This window comes from Brachyhypopomus gauderio, chromosome 19 (genome assembly GCF_052324685.1).
Source record: "Brachyhypopomus gauderio isolate BG-103 chromosome 19, BGAUD_0.2, whole genome shotgun sequence".
Lineage (NCBI taxonomy): Eukaryota > Metazoa > Chordata > Actinopteri > Gymnotiformes > Hypopomidae > Brachyhypopomus > Brachyhypopomus gauderio.
Genome location: NC_135229.1, coordinates 11626990 through 11643767, shown reverse-complemented (window position 1 = coordinate 11643767; position 16778 = coordinate 11626990). Strand labels below are relative to the sequence as shown.

Below are 16778 nucleotides of genomic sequence, written 5' to 3'. Positions count from 1 at the left end.
TATAGCCCCTGCTCCTATAGTGTTTAATGTTAATATTATAGCCCCTGCTCCTATAGTGTTTATTGTTATTATTATAGCCCCTGCTCTTGTAGTGTTTTGCTTCAGAAACTTCACAGAAACCTTGCAGATACTCAGCTTTCTTGCTTGTATGTTTTCTAGTTTGTTTGTTTGCCTACCGACTGAGCACAGTTTCCGTTTAGAGGGGCTTTTTTCTGTGGTTATGTGCGCTGTCTGCACCCCCTCAGTCAGCCCTATCTGGTGCACCCAGTGGCGGGGTTGGTTACCCCTCTGCTACTGTTGAGTACAATCTGGAGACAGCTGGACTTTTGTCCAGGGTAAAGGAACGACTGGACACCTCTTTGTCTTACCTGTTGTGATGGTCCTGCTTTGGTTTACTGCGTTTTTCTGACTAATTTAAAATCAATTGATGATTCAAATGTAATTCGTTCAGCCAATCTGCTCTTGAAGATAAATGGAAAGTAGAATTTAGATCATGACCACTGATATTTAGTCACTTCAGTAGTGAATTTGCAAGAGATGAACAAAGCTGAAATTGACCTTCAGTGGCAGATATGTTGAACGTATTAGCAGGTATGTCCTCGGGTTTTTGTTTATATCATGTGTCTCCGTTCCTTTGAATAACAAAACATGAACTTAATCCAACTAACGAACATCTCAGCAGTTGTGCTGAACAAGCTCTGCTATAGTTCTCTGTGTTTTGTGAACAAACACATCTCATCACGTGTCCTTTCTCCACATCTGCAGCTGGACGCACGAGTATGAACGCGAGCGAGCGGAACGTGTCTGCGCGCTGCGACCTGGACACCCGTGTCACGTCGGTCCTCTTCCCCTCCCTGTACGGCCTCCTCTTCCTGGCCGCCGTGGTGCTGAACACCCTGGCCGCGTGGATCTTTTTCCAGATCCGCAGCAGCTCCACGTTCGTGGTGTACCTGAAGAACGTGGTGGCGGCCGACCTGCTGATGACGCTGGCCGTGCCCGTGAAGGTGCTGTCGGACGCGGGCGTGGGGGGCACCGCCCTGCAGGTCTTCTACTGCCGCTACTCCGCCGTGCTCTTCTACACCACCATGTACATCAGTATCCTCCTCCTGGGTCTCATCAGCCTCGACCGCTACCTGAAGATCGTGCGGCCGTTCGGCAGGTGCGCGCTGCAGCGCGTGGGCGTGGGCCGGGCCCTGTGCGTCGCCGTCTGGGTCCTGATGCTCGGGCTGGCGCTACCCAACGTCATCCTGAGCAGCCGGCCGGCGCGGGCGACGCGCGGCGGCGGGAAGCTGAAGTGCAGCAGTCTGAAGAGCGAGCTGGGTCTGCGTTGGCACGAGGGCTTCAACTACCTGTGCCAGGTGGTGTTCTGGGGCACTCTGGGCCTCATGGTCGTCTGCTACACCTTCATCAGCAGGAAGGTGTACGAGTCGTACCGAGCCTCGCAAGCCAGCGCCGGCACTGCTACCAAACGGACCAAGGCCAAGGTAACGATTAAGTAGTATTAACACACGCACAGTTACTGTGGTGCTGGTCTGCACTGAACAAAGATGTGGAGATGTCCTGCAGTTAAGATCATCACTTTTGCCATTTTAGTTGCTTAAAAGCAAAAGTCAAAATTAAGAGTGCAGAATCCTTTTTCCTTGTTGAATTCCAAATATCTTAGGATGTGAGTGTAATGTTAATCCTCCACTGTTGGGACTTATAAGGAAAGTAAGATATCAACACTTTCCTTTCAGTGTCATACCCATCACAGCATCGCTGTGTGTATTGGGATTTACTCTTCTCTCCTCCACAGGTGTTCGTGGTAGTGGGCGTGTTCTCTGTGTGCTTTGCGCCGTTCCACTTGGCCAGAGTACCCTACACCCTCACTCAGACCCGAAGCACGTCCACTCGCTGCTGGGCCCAGAACCAGCTTTACGTGGCCAAGGAGACCACGCTCTGGCTGTGTGCCACCAACGTGTGCCTGGACCCCCTCATCTATGTCTTCCTGTGCCGTGTCTTCCGTCGGAAGCTCAGTGCTGCACTTTGCCGCAGACCCATGGGTATCGGGGAGTCCCGCACGGAGACGTCTACCAAGCAGGAGTCGTCTCACGTGCCACGTCTAAACAAACCCCTGGAGCTCAGTACTTATTAGCATCTCTTTAAACCAGACGGATAAGCTTTGTTAGGTCGTGTGACTGGGCTCAACTGCAGGAGTCATCGAACACTGTAGCCTGGCCAGTCTGGATTATAACAGAGCGTGAATAAACTTTGAAACAAAACAGTACAAACAACAGAATGGACAAACAAGATTTATAAATATCATTTTTCTGAGTACAGCTGAAAAAAAGCTTGTCCAGAAACCCTGCTGTTGTCTCCAGGCTATAATGAGATGGCACCACAGCCTGTGAGGAGGTGTCTTTAATGGCCCCTACAAGATTAAATGAAGTAAAGGGCCATTACTGACCAATGAGTTTACAGTCTGCATAATGTTAAGACTGGTAGCACAGTGTTACTGTCATGTACTTTTTAAGTTATAGTGTGTAGGTAACGTAAGTAATGTGTGGAAAAAAATCACCCTACAATTAATATATAATTAACTTCTTAAACTGCATATCCTAATATATTTTACTTGCATATTTATGTCTCAGATTCCAAAGATAGGTGGAGAAAAAAATAAGAATGGATGTTAAAATCTATGTTAAAATGTTAAAATACAAAGCACTGGAAATATGTGTGGGCATACGTGAAGTGCACTGCCCTAGCTGTGAAGCACTGAGTCTTTAGGGTGTATGGGAGAGGTTGAACCCCTGTGTGTGTGTGTGTGTGTGTGTGTGTGTGTGTGTGTGTGTGTGTGTGTGTGTGTGTGTGTGTGTGTGTGTGTGTGTGTGTGTGTGTGTGTGTGTGTTTTCTTCGGTCCTTTTACTTCTTTGCTGACTTCTTCCTTTAGTTTCAGTTCTTGTTCACTTAAAGCCTTTGCAAATGCTAATAAAATAATTTTAAATTGAATGAAATTCTAAATCAATTAAATTAATACAATTAATACAATATAATTATTCAATGTAATTAATACAAAAGGTTTCCCACAAAAATCGACAGACATTATGCACTCAAACAAACCATTCTTGAGGTGTTGGAGATTTGAGGATCACTCTATATGTACAGCACATATTAACATTTTTTCTAAACCTTTGTTTAGATGCTAAACTCATCTGGTTCCTGTGTTGCCACGGGTTACGCAGGCTCCTTGGGGGTGGGACAAGCCCAACTCTCAACTCAAGCTTCACGCTGGAGAATTAAAGTACTAAGGGAGAATGATCTGACCATCGGTGTTGCTTCATTTCTCTTCACTGGATTAATAGCCTCCGATTTGTTTTCATGGAGCTTCAGGAATATCGGCAGCGTAAGCGATGGCAAAGCAGACAACATTGAGGCTCATTGAATAGTGATACATAATGGATACATGACATGGCAGCCATGTTAGCCATAATCAGCCCTTGTTTAGCGTCAGGTCCAGGGGTAATGGAACAGCAGTCGATGTGCGCACCAGCCTGTATCTGCCCCTGTATGTTAGTACACGCAGAGTCCTCGTGTTGCACAGTCACGCTGGGTTCATTTCCCTCCTCCTAATCTCACTCCAGACGCGCCTCTTCCTTCAGCAACACTCATGGCTCCGACCATGTTCTGTGTTTCTGGCATACTGTGGGTATACTACTGAGGGTATACTTCTGGGGTATACTGCTGAGGGTATACTTCTGGGGTATACAGCTGGGGTATACTGCTGGGGGTATACTGCTGGAGGTATACTGCTGGGGGTATACTGCTGGGGGTATACTGCTGAGGGTATACTGCTGAGGGTATACTACTGAAGGTATACTGCTGGGGGTATACTGCTGAGGGTATACTACTGAGGGTATACTACTGAAGGTATACTGCTGGGGGTATACTGCTGAGGGTATACTACTGGAGGTATACTGCTGGAGGTATACTGCTGGAGGTATACTGCTGGGGGTATACTGATGGGGTATACTGCTGGAGGTATACTGCTGGGGGTATACTGCTGAGGGTATACTACTGGAGGTATACTGCTGAGGGTATACTTCTGAGGGTATACTGCTGGGGTATACTGCTGGGGGTATACTGCTGGAGGTATACTGCTGGGGATATACTGCTGGAGGTATACTGCTGATGGTATACTACTGGAGGTATAATGCTGAGGGTATACTGCTGGAGGTATACTGCTGGAGGTATGCTGCTGGGGGTATACTGCTGGGGGTATACTGCTGGTGGTATATTGCTGGAGGTATACTGCTGGGGATATACTGCTGGAAGTATACTGCTGAGGGTATACTGCTGGTGGTATACTGCTGGAGGTATACTGCTGGGGATATACTGCTGGGGATATACTGCTGGAGGTATACTGCTGAGGGTATACTGCTGGAGGTATACTGCTGGGAGTATACTGTTGGAGGTATACTGCTGAGGGTATACTGCTGGGGATATACTGCTGGAGGTATACTGCTGGGAGTATACTGCTGGAGGTATACTGCTGAGAGTATACTGTTGGAGGTATACACAGAGGTATACTGAGGGTATACTGTAATTACTGTAATTTTATGCATAAAATACATCATTGTAAAATGTTGCATTGAGGATCACTTTAAATTGGGCATTTGGTTGCATTAGGTGTTTCCTTCCACTGAATTCACTTTAACCCAGTTTTATTTGTAAGAGGCCACATTAAAAAGGGGAAGCTGTTCTCTGCTGGGGAAAACATAGTAGACCAGAGTAGAACACAGCATTAAAATAGATGTAGATAGATATAGATGTAGATAGATATAGAGGTAGATAGATATAGATGTAGATAGATATAGATGTAGAGATATACTGGGTGCTGGTCAATGTTCATAGGACGCTGTTGAATGATTGCATGACAATAAATGAAAGTAAGAATTTACATGAGTCACCGTTTGGCTCTAGGACAGCCACAACTGTTCAAGAGACGTAAACACGCAGGACTTCCTGTTGGGACTAGCGGCTCAAACACGCGAGCAAAGGTCTCCATGGCGATGAAGTGGAGCAAAAGGCAGGAGGAAGCACATCACACCAGGGTCATGTCAGGACAGGTCAGAGGTCAGGAGAGGTCACGGTGAGGCCAGCCAATCGAGATCTTCTCCCATCATCACGCCAGGCTGCAGGGGCACAGCTTGACGAAGACATTACAGAGTGGTGTGTGTGTCCAGGGCGTACGGGATTGTGTGTGGGTGTCCAGGGCGTACGGGATTGTGTGTGGGTGTCCAGGGCGTACGGGATTGTGTGTGTGTGTCCAGGGCGTACGGGATTGTGTGTGTGTGTCCAGGGCGTACGGGATTGTGTGTGGGTGTCCAGGGCGTACGGGATTGTGTGTGTGTGTCCAGGGCGTACGGGATTGTGTGTGGGTGTCCAGGGCGTACGGGATTGTGTGTGGGTGTCCAGGGCGTACGGGATTGTGTGTGGGTGTCCAGGGCGTACGGGATTGTGTGTGTGTGTCCAGGGCGTACGGGATTGTGTGTGGGTGTCCAGGGCGTACGGGATTGTGTGTGTGTGTGTCCAGGGCATACAGGATTGTGTGTGGGTGTCCAGGGCGTAAGGGATTGTGTGTGTGTGTCCAGGGCGTACGGGATTGTGTGTGGGTGTCCAGGGCGTACGGGATTGTGTGTGGGTGTCCAGGGCGTACGGGATTGTGTGTGGATGTCCAGGGCGTACGGGATTGTGTGTGTGTGTCCAGGGCGTACGGGATTGTGTGTGGGTGTCCAGGGCGTACGGGATTGTGTGTGTGTGTCCAGGGCGTACGGGATTGTGTGTGTGTGTCCAGGGCGTACGGGATTGTGTGTGGGTGTCCAGGGCGTACGGGATTGTGTGTGGGTGTCCAGGGCGTACGGGATTGTGTGTGTGTGTCCAGGGCGTACGGGATTGTGTGTGGGTGTCCAGGGCGTACGGGATTGTGTGTGTGTGTCCAGGGCGTACGGGATTGTGTGTGGGTGTCCAGGGCGTACGGGATTGTGTGTGGGTGTCCAGGGCGTACGGGATTGTGTGTGGGTGTCCAGGGCGTACGGGATTGTGTGTGGGTGTCCAGGGCGTACGGGATTAGACACGACGGTGAAGATGGGCATCACAGCTTCAGCAGGAACTCCCAGAGAGCTTTTGGAGTGTACGTCTCGATCAGTTCATAGCTGGGGACATTGTTGGAAAACATACTGCTTAGTGTTATAGCTGATATTTGTTTAGGTTCTAAGAGAAACCTGTGATCAGACTAGTGAAGGTGGACTATAATAAACCTGTGATCAGACTAATGAAGGTGGACTATAATAAACCTGTGATCAGACTAATGAAGGTGGACTATAATAAACCTGTGATCAGACTAGTGAAGGTGGACTATAATAAACCTGTGATCAGACTAATGAAGGTGGACTATAATAAACCTGTGATCAGACTAATGAAGGTGGACTATAATAAACCTGTGATCAGACTAATGAAGGTGGACTATAATAAACCTGTGATCAGACTAATGAAGGTGGACTATAATAAACCTGTGATCAGACTAATGAAGGTGGACTATAATAAAACTGTGATCAGATTAATGAAGGTAGACTATAATAAACGACAGACAGGTACTTTGGGTCAAAGGTCCCACTTAACTGGGACTGAATTATATTTGAAAATCATATTTGATGAACACAGTGTTGACAATGTCAAACACAGTGTTGACAATGTAAAACTCAGTGTTGACAATGTAAAACTCAGTGTTTACTATGTAAGACACACATTATTGGACTAAAACACATAGTGTTGACTAAAACACACAGCGTGGACTATGTAAAACACAAAAGATGACAGTGAGCACTGATTAGATTTATGATATCATAAACTGCATGTCGTTGAACTGTATGATACTAGTTATATCATCATGCACAATATTTGGCAGGCTGATGTCTTCAAGATCCAACCCATGATGTCCTTCAAAGTTACAAATAACAGCTAACCACAGGGCTCTCAAGTTTAGAATTCATTTCGGAGTGTGAGAGTCGTAAGTTGTTGAGCGTTGTGAACGTAAGTTGTATATCGCGATCGATCGCCAGTGGAGGGCGACATAGATATGGATCAGATGTAAATAAACTACATTTATTTATTTATTTATTTTTTCGCCGTGTGAAATCGGAAGTGTGGCGTGTGAAGACGGTCAAATGCGTGAGTCACACGCTCAATGCGTGAGACTTGAGAACACTGGCTAACCATGATGTTACAAATAACAGCTAGCCATGATGTTACAAATAACAGCTAGCCATGATGTTACAAATAACAGCTAGCCATGATGATACAAATAACAACTAACCATGATGATACAAATAACAACTAACCATGATGCTGATAGTGTGCCCATGAGACATGAAGGAAACAAACAGAAGAGGTTTGGGGTTGGACCCTAAAGTGCTGGATGAGGGTTTGGAGCCTCCCGTCTGTTCAAGATGTTTCTTGACGTTTTTGAGACTGACACCTTTAAACTTCTTCCACATACAATTCCAGCTTTTTGCTGTGTGTGTGTGTGTGTGTGTGTGTGTGTGTGTGTGTGTGTGTGTGTGTGTGTGTGTGTGTGTGTGTGTGTGTGTGTGCGTGCGTGTGTGAAACCTGACAGACCTGCTGACAAACCTTCTCAGCTCAGCAATGTCAAAATGTTATTAACACTATTACAAAAACTCCCACCAGCACAAAATCACAAAAGGTCACCAAATTGATTTAATTAAACCATTATTGGGTTGTGTGTGTGTGTGTGTGTGTGTGTGTGTGTGTGTGTGTGTGTGTGTGTGTGTGTGTAAATACACTTGTTTTATAAATAAATTATACATTATGCATACATTATACATTATGCATACATGCATAAATGAATCTATAATTCAAATATATTATAAAATGACACAACATAGTTGGACATAACACAGGCCAGTGAGTGTATGACGATGTGTATTGCAGGTAGTGAACTCTGATACATTATGAACAGGTATTTCTCTGTGCTTCTGCGCTCACACCCTGAACGGTGACATCAAAGGCCACGACCCTTTTCCCAAGAAGCCAAACACATCCTGTTGGCAACGTCCCCAAACCTCCTCGCTGCCCTCATAGGTCACCACCTGATAAGAAACCCAGAACGCGTGGTAAGCCTCTGTTAAAGTGGTTCAGACACGCATCTAAGTGTGTTCACACCTGCTTGACCTAGATAAGCGCCAGGCTGGATGAGGATCTAGTGCAGCAGCTGGCGCTACAAACACGATAAAACCGTCGAGTTTGAAACGACAAGCTAGAACCGTCGCGTTCTCGTGCGTTACCACAGCCCACGCACCGAGGACTGGTTTAGAGGTTCGTCTGTTTCTCCTGCTTCTTTTTGCAACAGAGTATACTGTTATGACATTTGTCTCAGACAGAGGGTGTAAAAATGGAGTTTGTTTGGCAAACCAAAACTTTAATGGAGCTGGTTCTGTATGGAGATGTTTTCTGTATGCACTGGCAAAACTGTTTGTTATAACCACTGGTTGTAAAAACGAGAAGTTGCTTCATGAATGTTTGTGGTTCTTTTTCGTTGAGTTATTTTGAGTTTATCTTTGAATTCAACTTTAAACGTTAAGTTGTTTTGTGTGTGTGTGTGTGTGTGTGTGTGTGTGTGTGTGTGTGTGTGTGTGTGTGTGCGTGTGTATGTGTGTGTGTGTGTGTGTGAGAGAGAGAGAGAGAGAAAGCGAGTATTAGAGAGAGAAAGAAAAACAGATAGGTAGACAGGTACAATGATTGTGACATCCAACCCAGTACAAAGTTAAAGTTTCTGATATTGAGTAGTATAGTAATACTAGTATAAAAACAAAGTACCGTAATACTAGTTACTAGTAATACTAGTCTAACAGTGCTGCTTCTCACAGTATATTTATGAACTTATTCTTTACTTTTATTGGTTTATTTACAATGGCAGCGTGCATATTTTACATGTGTAGTGTACGTGTTATTCTTTCCTCTAGGAATGCCACATCTACACTTTCAATGCGAAACTTTCCGACAGATGAGATGCTGTGACAAGGTCCTGCAGCAACGCCGATTTCCTGGGAGCGCCGTGGCCGGCCTCTACATGTTCTGTGGAATAACGACCTCATCTCTGATCTCGTCAGTCACTCAGGGGCCCACGATTACATGAGGCTTCCCAGAGATACCAGTTAGATCACCAGCAACATCAGGGCAGTTGCCCGTGCAAGCCCAGGTGAGATTACTTTCATTTTGTTTTTATTATTGTGTTTTATTTGGTTGGGGCAATAAAGTTTTGACTCACTTTACGTGTTAAGTGCTCAAGAAACTTCTGAATCCTATCTGACTGCCATCAGGGCATTTATCCATGATTTATCATGAACAAATGCTTAAATTGTATGCATAAATGAATGAAGCAAGCACAGTGTAGTTGCTTTTGATGTGTTTGGGAAGATCATTAGACTTGATTATGAGGTATGAAATGGAAATTAGTGGTAATTTATGGAGATGTTACAACACGTCTCAGGTACGATGCTGGGAAAATGGGTAGAGAATGAACTGTAACAAGTCACCACTCGTACCCGGTGGATTAAAACTTGGATAAAAACCTCAATCATTTCTATGCACTTCTGATTCCCAGTCATGATTCGCAACTGCACAGCCAAACAGCCGGACCCGTCCTGGGCGTTTGCGTCGCTGTACCTGCTGGTGTTTGTGACCAGTCTGTTTCTAAACTGTACGGCAGCGTGGGTGTTCGCCCAGATCCGCGCACGCAGGAAGACTTTCGCCCTCTACCTGCGCAACATGTTGGCGGCCGACCTGCTGATGACCCTTGAACTGCCCATCACCGTAGCAACCGAGGCGGGGGTGGGGCCCTGGTGGCTGCGGGCCGTCTCCTGCCGCTACACGGCCGTGATCTTCTACTGCTGCATGTACGCCAACATCCTCTTCCTCGGTCTGGTGGCGCTCGACCGCTACCTGAAGATCGTTCGACCCTTTGGAGGTAAATGTGGGAACTGCCTCTACAGTTACTCCTTCACCCAGGCGATGGCCACCGTGGTGTGGCTGGCCATGGTGGGCCTGTCGCTACCCAACACCGTCCTGACCGACCAGGCGCCCAGTCGGGAGACAGTCCACTGTTGCCCCACCCTAAAGAGTGAAACGGGTCTGTGGTGGCATGAGGTGGTGGTCTACGTAAACACTGGGATTTTCTTCTCAGTACTGGTCATACTGGTGGCTTCCTATATGTTCATCTACAGGCACATTTGGGTCGCCACCAGAAGGTTTACGCCTGTGGGAACGGAGAGGCGGCCCAATTCCCAGCACAACGTCCTGGTGGTGGTGGTGGTGTTCTTCCTGTGCTTCGTGCCTTATCACTTGTGGAGGATCCCGTTCACGTGGAGTCAAACCAACTACACCTTCTCACGAGACGTGGAGGCCATGCTGATGGAGGGGAAGAAGATCACACGCTTCCTCTCCACCTGCAACGTGTGCCTGGACCCCATCATCTACCTGTTCATGTGCAAGTCTTTTAGGATGAAGGTAGCTGAGCTACTGCATGGTCGCTGTCTGATCTGTCATAATCCCCCAAATCCTGCCGACTCACCAACCGCTGTAAAGAGGGAGACATTAGTGCTTCGAATGAAGGAGTGTTCATCTTCGGCGTGAAACAGCGGAAGAGCGCATCCTCCTATCTAAGGGATTCTTCACAGTCAAGAGTCTATGTTTAAACAGAGAGAGGTGCTGTTTGGACCACCGTTTGGCAAAACTGTTGTAAATATCTTGTCCCATTTTGACTGGCAGCTCAGATGTGTTCTGTGTACTGCAGAGATGTTCAAGCCCACGAATTCTATTTCGAGGTGGACAAAAAAGCAATTAGTTATTACGCAAGTCTCAGGTATCTTTGCTGAGGACTGTATGAAATTTCTGTTATAATGCCTGAGAACTGGAGAGAACTGAACCAAAATGCACAGGATGGCAGCCCTGATTTCATGGATTTGAATATCCACCTGATGGCTCATATCTAAAGTAGCAAAACGCTTTCTGCATCACAGTGTTGTGACATTTAACCATCCAGCCTTTCATTTCATTGGCCACTGTGACAATGTCTCTAATACGATGATGATGTTGCCATTGCTGTGATACTCTGTGTAAAGAGCAGGACTACTTTGCACCATAGACAATAATGCTTCCACAGTGCATGACTAGCAAACACTGATTATTTAAGATGTCGGTTATCAATATTTTCACTCTAAACATTTTTACACAATTTACACACCAAGCAGTGGCCCAGTGCAAAATTCTAGGGCCACAGCGCAAGAGACAGGGTAAAGGCTTAGTTTTTTTTAGGGTTCACACACATAGTGTGGGAACCCTATTGTAATTGCTCGGATTTTTCTTTTTCTTCTTATTAGGGTTCACACACGTAGTGTGGGAAACCTATTGTAATTGTCGGGTTTTTTCTTTCTTATTAGGGCTCCGAGCACCAAAGGTGCTGGAGGCCTATTGTAATTGTTAGGATTTTTCTCCTTATTAGGGTTCACACACACATAGTGTGGGAACCCTATTGTAATTGTTAGGATTTTTAGGGTTCACACACATAGTGTGGGAACCCTATTGTAATTGTTAGGATTTTTAGGGTTCACACACACATAGTGTGGGAACCCTATTGTAATTGTTAGCGTTTTTCTTATTATTATTATTATTATTCTTTTTCCCATTTTGCTGTCTATAAATCATTCTGCAGCCTAAACCGTAAGGCCTAGACACACCAAACTTGCCAAACTTGTTCTCTAGGTCAAAAGGACCACACTCACTTATAGGGACCCACATCGGCCTGATGGTGGCGCTATAGCACACTATGTGACTTTTTGGCCCATATATCCCATACCATAAGTCATAGAAACAAAATTCCACTTCCTATGCATTCCTTGGCTCAATTCAATAGGACATTTCATATACAACTATGAAGCTCCGCCTACTTAGATTTTTTGCTAATTTGCATAATATGCAAAACCTACTTTTGTCTACTACTCCTTGGTTTTTCGTCTGATCACCACAGTCTTGGTATCAAACTACTCAGAAGAATCTCATTATCAAAACCCATCGCCAACATTGTGACATTTCCATACAGCCTGGCTGTCACATGTTAATCAATAGCTCTGAGGCGTGGCCAAATTTACTTCAGCAGCTATATCTCAGCAATGCTTTGACCAATCTTCATGAAAATATATCAGTTGTTAGGACACATGACTCAGAGGTCACAGGTCAAAGCAGGCCACGATTGTCCAATAGGGGGCACTATAACATGGGAAAAACTGTTTCTCAGAAACCATTAGTCACATCAAACCAAAACTTTACAGGCATCATCATGGGGTCAAGTGGTATCAAGACACACAATGATGACCTCATCACTCAAAAAACATGGCCGCCATAAGCCAATTAATTTTAATTTTAATTAATTGGCCATTTGACCTACTTACCATAGGTACATACACATGAAACTGACATGGTATGTTCATGTACACACCCTCTAAGACATACCCATGTTGGAAGGGAATTGCACCACTAGGTGGCGCTATACTAGAAAATCCAGAATTTCTCCTACATATTTTCACTTATCAAGTAATGCTTGCACTCATATGATTGTATGCAGAATTCCTAGCAACTTTGTAATTACATGTGCTTTGCAAAAATGTACCACTTTTTCACTATTATCAAATATATATAACTTGCCATTTTCATACTAGTCCTAGCATTTTAACTCCATCACCTTAAATCACACCTTGTAATACTCAGCAGACTCTGAAATGCTAAGATTAGCGAAAAAATCCTAAGTTTTTGACAAATTAATATTTTTCATATGCATCATAATGCTACCATCATAACACATCAAATTCCCAGTTCAATAACTACGCCATAGTATGTCTGATTGTTATGGAAATTGAAATCCACATTCACATGACCATTGTGGTGCGATGTGCCAATTTTGAGCCAAATCCGTCCACAAATAGCTCTACAGTGAATATTTTCATTTTCCATACAAAGCAGTGGAGGGAGGCATACACAGCTGCTAAGCCACACACGCACGTGCCTTTCTCACACACTCTGCCCCCCCCTCCTCCACTCCCCTCACACTCCCCCTTGCTTCCAACACTTTACAACCCATGGGCTCTACCTCCCCCCCCTCTCTTTCACATGCACTTACAAAAACACAGGCCTCTGTAGCTTTCACACTGCCCTTGCCATACCTACCCATTTCTCTATGAGTAACCCAGATACAAACACACAAACTGACGTTTAGCTTCTGTTTTTGAAAACACACTCTCTCTCTCTCACACACACACACACACACACACACACACACACACACACACACACACACCTACTTATAGGTTTAACATACACACTGCCCTAGCCATGTATACCCATTACTCTTTGACTAAAACACACACACACACACACACACACACACACACACACACACACACACACACACACACACACACACACACTTCTACCTAAATGTATGTATAGTTTGTATGCATATTTATAGTATATGTATAGTATATGTCATTCATGCCAGCAATGTCAGTCGTATCAGTCATATCAGGCATGCCATGCCAGTCATTTCAGTCCAGTCATATCAGTCATATCAGTCATGTCAGTCATATAAGTCAAATAATCAAATCATTACAGTCATGCCAGTTATGTCAGTCATATCAGTCATGTTAGTCCACATTCATACTTTGAATACACGGACAGTCATGTTAGGCATGCAAGGTGTGCAAGGAGTGAATTAACAAAGCATAGTCTCTGGCTCCCTCAATCTCTCTCTGTCGGTAATATACAGGCCCAATTATGTATAGACACATGCAGGCCTTCCTATATTGTTCACATAGATGCAGCCCTAGCCAGATGTGCTATTTCTGTGTCTCCTTTTCTCACACAAGCAGATGTCAGTCATGTCAGTCCAGTCATGTCAGACATAAGTCGTGTCAGTCATATCAGTCATGTCATGCCAGTCATGTCACTCATATCAGTCATGTCATTACAGTCATGCTAGTCATGTCACTCATTCCAGTCATGCCAGTTGTCAGTCATATCAGTCATGTTATTTTTGTTCATCATGCCAGTGAAGTCATTCCAGTCATATCAGTTATGTCAGTCATGCCAGTCATGTCAGTCATGTTATGGCAGGCTTTGCAGACTACGTTCATACTTTGAATACACGGACAGTCATGTTAGGCGTGCAAGGTGTGCAAGGAGTGAATTAACAAAGCATAGTCTCTGGCTCCCTGAATCTCTCTCTGTCGGTAATATACAGGCCCAATCATGTATAGACACATGCAGGCCTTCCTATATTGTTCACATAAATGCAGCCCTAGCCAGATGTGCTATTTCTGTGTCTCCCTTTCTGACACACGCAGATGTCATCACAAACTATCTGTAGAGTACACACTGGCCAAACCCAAACAGCTTCTTTTCACTTTTATTTTCCAATATCTTTCACACTGTAGGGCCTAGAAACAAAATACTACTTCTATTGTATTCCTTGGCTCAAGCCAAGATGTACTGCTTAAATCAAAAAACACACAAACACACATACACACAAAGCTACTCACAGCATGTGATTTACTTCTGATCTGAATCATTTTGCCAATTTTTGGGGCTTTTTTGCCTTTTTCGTGTGTGAACCCGCAATTGCCGCTTGCGGCTATATTCTTTCTTCTTCTTCTTCTTATTATTATTATTCTTTTGCCCATTTTTTGACCTAAAACGCATTGTGCAGCCTAGACCGTAAGGCCTAGAAACACCAAACTTGGCAAATTGATAATGTATGGTCCAAGGACCAGACTCAAGTACAGAGACCCACATTGGCCTGATGGTGGCGCTATAGCACACCATTTTGTCGTTTGGTCCATATCTCCCAATCCGTAAGTCATAGAAACAAAATTCCACTTTTTATGGATTCCTTGGCAAAATTCAATAGGACTATTCATATACAACCATTAAGCTCCGCCTACTTAGATTTTTTGCTAATTTGCATAATATGCAAAACCTATTTTTTTATACTAGTCCCTGGTTTTTCATCTGATCACCACAATCTTGGTGTCAAAACATTCACAAGAATCTCATTATCAAGGAATATCAACAAAACTGTGACATTGGTATACAGTCTGGTTGTCACATGTCAATCAATAGCTCTGAGGCGTGGCCAAATTGACTTCAGCAGCTATATCTCAGCAATGCTTTGACCAATCTTCATGAAAATTTATCAGTTGTTAGGGCATATGACTCGGAGGTCACAGGTCAAAGCTGGCCATGATTGTCCAATAGGGGGCGCTATAACATGGGAAAAACTGTTTCTCAGAAACCATTAGTCACATCAAGCCAAGACTTTACAGGCATCATCAGGGGCCCAAGTGGTATCAAGGCACACAATGATGACATCATCACTCAAAAAACATGGCCGCCATGAGCTAATAAATTTTACTTTGAATTAATTGGCCATTTGACAAACTTACCATAGGTACATACACATGAAACTGACATGGTATGTTCATGTACACACCCTCTAAGACATACTCATGTTAGAAGGGAATTGCACCACTAGGTGGCGCTATACTAGAAAATCCAGAATTTCTCCTACATATTTTCACTTATCAAGAAATGCTTGCACTCATATGATTGTATGCAGAATTCCTAGCAACTTTCTAATTACATGTGCTTTGCAAAAATGTACCACTTTTTCACTATTATCAAATATATATAACTTGTCATTTTCATACTAGTCCTAGCATTTTAACTCCAACACCTTTAAATCACACCTTGTAATACTTAGCAGACTCTGAAATGCTAAGATTAGGGAGAAAATCCTAAGGTTTTCACAAATTAATATTTTTCATATGCATCACAATGCTACCATCGTAACACATCAAATTCACAGTTCAATAACTACGCCATAGTATGTCTGATTGTTATGAAAATTGACATCCATATTCACATGACCATTGATGTGCTGTTTGCCAAGTTTGAGCCAAATCCGTCCACAAACAGCTCTACAGTGAATATTTTCATTTTCCATACTGAGCTGTGCAGGGAGAAGACGAGAACTGCTCAGCCCACACGCACGTGCCATTCTCGCACACGCTGCCCCCCTCCTCCACTCCCCCATCCTTCTAACATTTTACAACCCTTGGGCTCTCCCTCCTCCCTCTCTCTCTTTCACATGCACTCACAAAAACAAAGGCCTCTCTGGCCTATAGGTTTTACATACACACTAATTCTAGCCATTACTACCAATTACCCAGTGACTAATATACAGATATTTAGCTTCTTTTTTCCACACACCCTCACACATGACTTCCTATATGCTTCATATATACATTTCTCTAGCCATTTCCAACACACTAACTGATATTTAGCTTCATTTTTCCATCCACACTCTCAACTCATGCCCTCTATACATCCTGAAATGACATAAGAGAGGACAGACATATGTAATTCACATTTCACACACAACCTCTATATAACTGCATGCTTTACTTATCATCAAAGTCTTAGATACACATTCCTAGTGGCCTCCCTACTATGGGCACAACAGTGAGAACATGTCAGAGTAGGGATGAGAACATCATGAACAGGCAAAGATAAGAATATTTGTGTTATTTTATTGTATAGTAAGCCATCACTCTTTGGTTTGTTTGAGATTCACATGTGACAGATTTTGTCAGCTAAATGAAAAGGGTTAAAGAGTG

General features: G+C 44.3%; 2 protein-coding genes across 2 annotated transcripts in view; both read left to right on the top strand.

Moving 5' to 3' along the window:
- The window catches only part of LOC143483238 (P2Y purinoceptor 13-like), a 4310-nt gene extending 1326 nt beyond the window's left edge, over positions 1–2984 (top strand). The window contains exons 2-3 of the mRNA XM_076982060.1: positions 766–1484; positions 1796–2984. Coding sequence (XP_076838175.1) covers positions 780–1484; positions 1796–2134 — 1044 coding nt within the window. The 5' untranslated portion in view covers positions 766–779 and the 3' untranslated portion in view covers positions 2135–2984. The remainder of the gene's footprint in view (positions 1–765; positions 1485–1795) is intronic.
- Positions 2985–8111: 5127 nt separating this feature from the next.
- Positions 8112–11621, top strand: LOC143483199 (G-protein coupled receptor 87-like). Its single transcript, XM_076982012.1, has 3 exons — positions 8112–8370; positions 9018–9253; positions 9659–11621. The coding sequence occupies exon 3, from the start codon at positions 9661–9663 to the stop codon at positions 10684–10686; it is 1026 nt and encodes a 341-aa protein (XP_076838127.1). The 5' UTR covers positions 8112–8370; positions 9018–9253; positions 9659–9660; the 3' UTR covers positions 10687–11621.
- Positions 11622–16778: the final 5157 nt, after the last annotated feature.

Bases quoted from the DNA above. Each gene is read 5' to 3' on its own strand.
- LOC143483199 (XM_076982012.1), top strand. From the start codon at position 9,661: ATGATTCGCAACTGCACAGCCAAACAGCCGGACCCGTCCTGGGCGTTT.